Consider the following 3,418-nt stretch of genomic DNA (forward strand, 5'->3'; position numbering starts at 1 on the left):
CGCGAGATACCTCTTTTCAATTTATTTTTGTTTTAGGTAGTTGACTGCAATGTGGAGACAAACCACTATTGAGTTGGAAAGGGTTTCGAACTGTAAATCTGAGGCTATCTGAGGCCAAAGTGATCGGATATCACAAGATATGACTCATGAGACCCACTCTGCATCTGAACTGACCAAAGAGTTTAACTGACGGAAGGGTTCAAAATCAAAGCCCTCCGTCACAAGAGCATACAAACAATGACACATCTGGTCGTCACACGGGATTATGAATTAGGGATTGGTCCCTATACGTAGAGGAAGGCAACAGACGGTGTTGTTTGACACATTACTTGTGTTAGGCTTCCCAAACCTGGTAATAAAGAATCGAAGTTGTTCTCATTTGGCCGAGGACATCAACAGGTTTTGATTATTCTCGCAGTAGGATAGGAATTATGAACCAAACCATTTATACTGAATTCATTCAGAGAAACACCCAACAGTAAGATATATACATGTAAAAAAAATTATACAAGGAAGATTTATGAACAAGCGCAGTATAAGCCCTCAACAAACATATGTATTATCGGGAAGTCAAACACATAAGACTCAAGGATGAGCTCCATCAGCAAAAGATGATATGTAAGTAAAAACCTAGCTAAAGAGAACAGATGAATGAATGTGAGTAGATAAATGAGTGAATCATTGACCAGTAGAAAAAAACATCAGAATAAGAAAAAGTTATCAAAAAATATGTACAAGAAAATTAAAGGTTCCTAGCAAAACACAGTGAATGTTTCATTGAGATGTTGAAGGAGCAGAAAGCTCAAGGGTCAACTTCTCAATTGATCTGAGGATGTTAACCTTATCCGTAGTTGATAACTTTAAGTTCCTGACCGCAACTCCTGACATTGAAGATATCCAAGTTGGTGAGACAAGTGAGCGTTGAAACAACTTTGGCGGAAAGACATCAACATCTGGTGTTGTGCTGTATGGACCACGCTCCACTGGATTGCGCGCTGAACGGCGAGCTGCAGCAACCGTTTCACGAGACCAGACGCACTGGTCAATTAAGCTGATGAATGTGTCAAGTTCGGCACTGCGCCAGCTGAACCGAACTTTGCTGGGAGTCGAGCTAGTCAGGTCGTCATCAGAATGAATCTCGCGTTGAGATATGATTTCCGCTTCTCCAGATTCGGCACCAAATACATCAACTGCCACAGATTTTCGAGCGTTGTAGATCTGGGATGGATTGTTATATTGATAATTAGCTTATCATCATATGAAAAGTAGGTATATGTGAACAAATTACTTACAGTGTTTTTGGTTCGTCGACGACTGACACATTTCTTTGAATAAGCTTTGTCGGCTGCAATCTTCTCTGGACCGCCAGGTGTCTTCATTAAGACTTCGCGTTTTGATTGTTTCCGATAGTCAGATTTCTTGTTTGTAAACCACCTCCGTAGGATCTCTTCGCGGTTTCCAGGCTTGTTGTCAGAAGCTATAATGTTAAATGAACGGGCTCCACGTGCATCGAAACACTTGACCCACTGGTCGAGAATAATTGTTGAGATTGATGAATTCCAAGGAGACTCGTATCCTGCTTCCCAGTCGAATGTACAGCGAGGGAAACCAGCCATGGCAAAAGCAGCCTCACATTTGAGTCCCCAGCTGTGCGGATATCGGCTGGAAGATGAGTGTTTGAGTCGAGAAGTGAATGCCACTGCTGTTGATTTGAATTTTGAGCGTGCACGTTCTGCCGCGTCCCGTTCGACAGTTCGTTTTTGTTTTCTATTGGGCTTAAAGCCAGCTGGCTTACTTGCAATATATTTGCGCATGGCCTTCTCGATTGCAGACTTAATCGACTCTTCTCGATCTTCCCGACGAGTAGTCCATGCGTTCATCTCAGTTTCAGTTGGCGGTGGTGGGAGTGTTGGATCGTCAGTGTTTTTGTCAGAAACTACTGATCGTGACTTCCTTGAGATTCCCATGAGCATTCGTACATATTCATAGATTGCTTGGGAAATCTGTGACGCTGAGTTTGGGATGTCGGGTGCATCAGCAAGGTTGGCCATCATTGCATCACGGTGGCGATCCTCAGTTTCTTCTCTACGGCGAGCAGCTTTCTTCCGTTTACGGTTTTCAGATTCCTCGAACGTGAGTTCACCATCTGTTTAACAGGTTTGGAATGCTCAGTTGTGAAATGATACACAGGATATAAATAATGAGAAAGTGGAAATTTGACTCACCCGAGTCATCATCACTACCCAGGAGGGATTCAGTATCAGAACGTCCATTGCGATCTGAAAGAGAGGATCATAAATCAGTATGCATACTTAGAAATATGAGCCAGATACACTTGAACACACTGTCATCCTCGTGCTCGGTCCGTCTCTTTTTGTTGTTCTGGCCAGATTGAGTACGTCCAGATTGAGTAGTTGTGGGTTCAGCCTCCATGTTTAAAGAATCGATTAGTTCTGTTTTAGAAAAAAAGTTAGCATGTAAAACACCGCTTGCCCCAACAGAATAATCAAAGTAAAATCAAACTTGCAGAAGACACAGGATATGAAAGTCAAGCAATGAAAACTTGGTTCGGATTTTTTTTGAGATGTGGAATGGAAATGTAAAATAAAAGACAAGAACAGTAAAAATTGGAGTTGATAGGATTGATGTGAAATATCTACAATGAGTTTTAATGAACCTCTTGGATAGGGACGCACAAGATCAAGATAAATATGGTGAAATCGAGGGTGAGATTGAGGGCGAGATTGAGAACAAAGGACTTCAGCTGGCCACCACACTTTTACAAGATAGAACTTGGAATTTGAAGTGGACTCGGATTGAAGACGGGTATGTACATATCCATCTCTTTGGTTGGAGGAGGGTCTGCCCCGTTATAGATCTCTTATGCATCATCAGACGGAACATCTGGGTCTGTGCATATCATCAGTTGATTCACAAAGAAAGGAAAACACAAACCAGCAATCAAAGGAAAGGGAAGATGGGAGAATTTCTCCATCATGAACAAAGGAACAAGACTTTCATAGCTGTGGAAAGTGTTTCAGAAGTCTTTCGGAGGACATTTGTGAGATCACCGTGTGTGCTCGACGTTGATTCCCTTCAAAATGGGCATGGTGCTTGATGGTAGCAGATCTTTTAACTGAGCAACTTCCTAAAGAACAATTATCAACACTTAGAAAGGGTTTGGGGTTGAGGTTTTACGGGTAATGCTCTTTGAGGGGGTGTGTTAAGATATGATCTTGGTAAAGTAGTCAAAGACCATTTCCCTTATGTGGTAATTGAAGAGGCTGTTAGTGGTGGTTGTAAGAGTTATGGATGTGGCATGTTTTATCGAAAACTGTTGAGTGAGTAAACATTGAGATGAACAAAGGGGTAATTTGGAATACGTGAAGCAAGGGGTATGGAGGAATCTTTTTGGGTC

General features: G+C 42.0%; 1 protein-coding gene across 1 annotated transcript; it reads right to left on the bottom strand.

Annotated features, from left to right (window-relative positions):
• Positions 1-774: 774 nt before the first annotated feature.
• On the bottom strand, positions 775-2,433 carry MELLADRAFT_85111 (uncharacterized protein; the record flags this gene model as incomplete). Its single annotated transcript, XM_007419158.1, has 4 exons — positions 775-1,218; positions 1,293-2,146; positions 2,226-2,279; positions 2,346-2,433. The coding sequence occupies 4 exons, from the start codon at positions 2,431-2,433 to the stop codon at positions 775-777; spliced, it is 1,440 nt and encodes a 479-aa protein (XP_007419220.1).
• Between the last annotated feature and the right edge of the window lie 985 nt (positions 2,434-3,418).

The sequence above is a fragment of the Melampsora larici-populina genome, assembly GCF_000204055.1.
Source record: "Melampsora larici-populina 98AG31 unplaced genomic scaffold MELLAscaffold_135, whole genome shotgun sequence".
NCBI classification, from domain to species: Eukaryota; Fungi; Basidiomycota; class Pucciniomycetes; order Pucciniales; family Melampsoraceae; genus Melampsora; species Melampsora laricis-populina.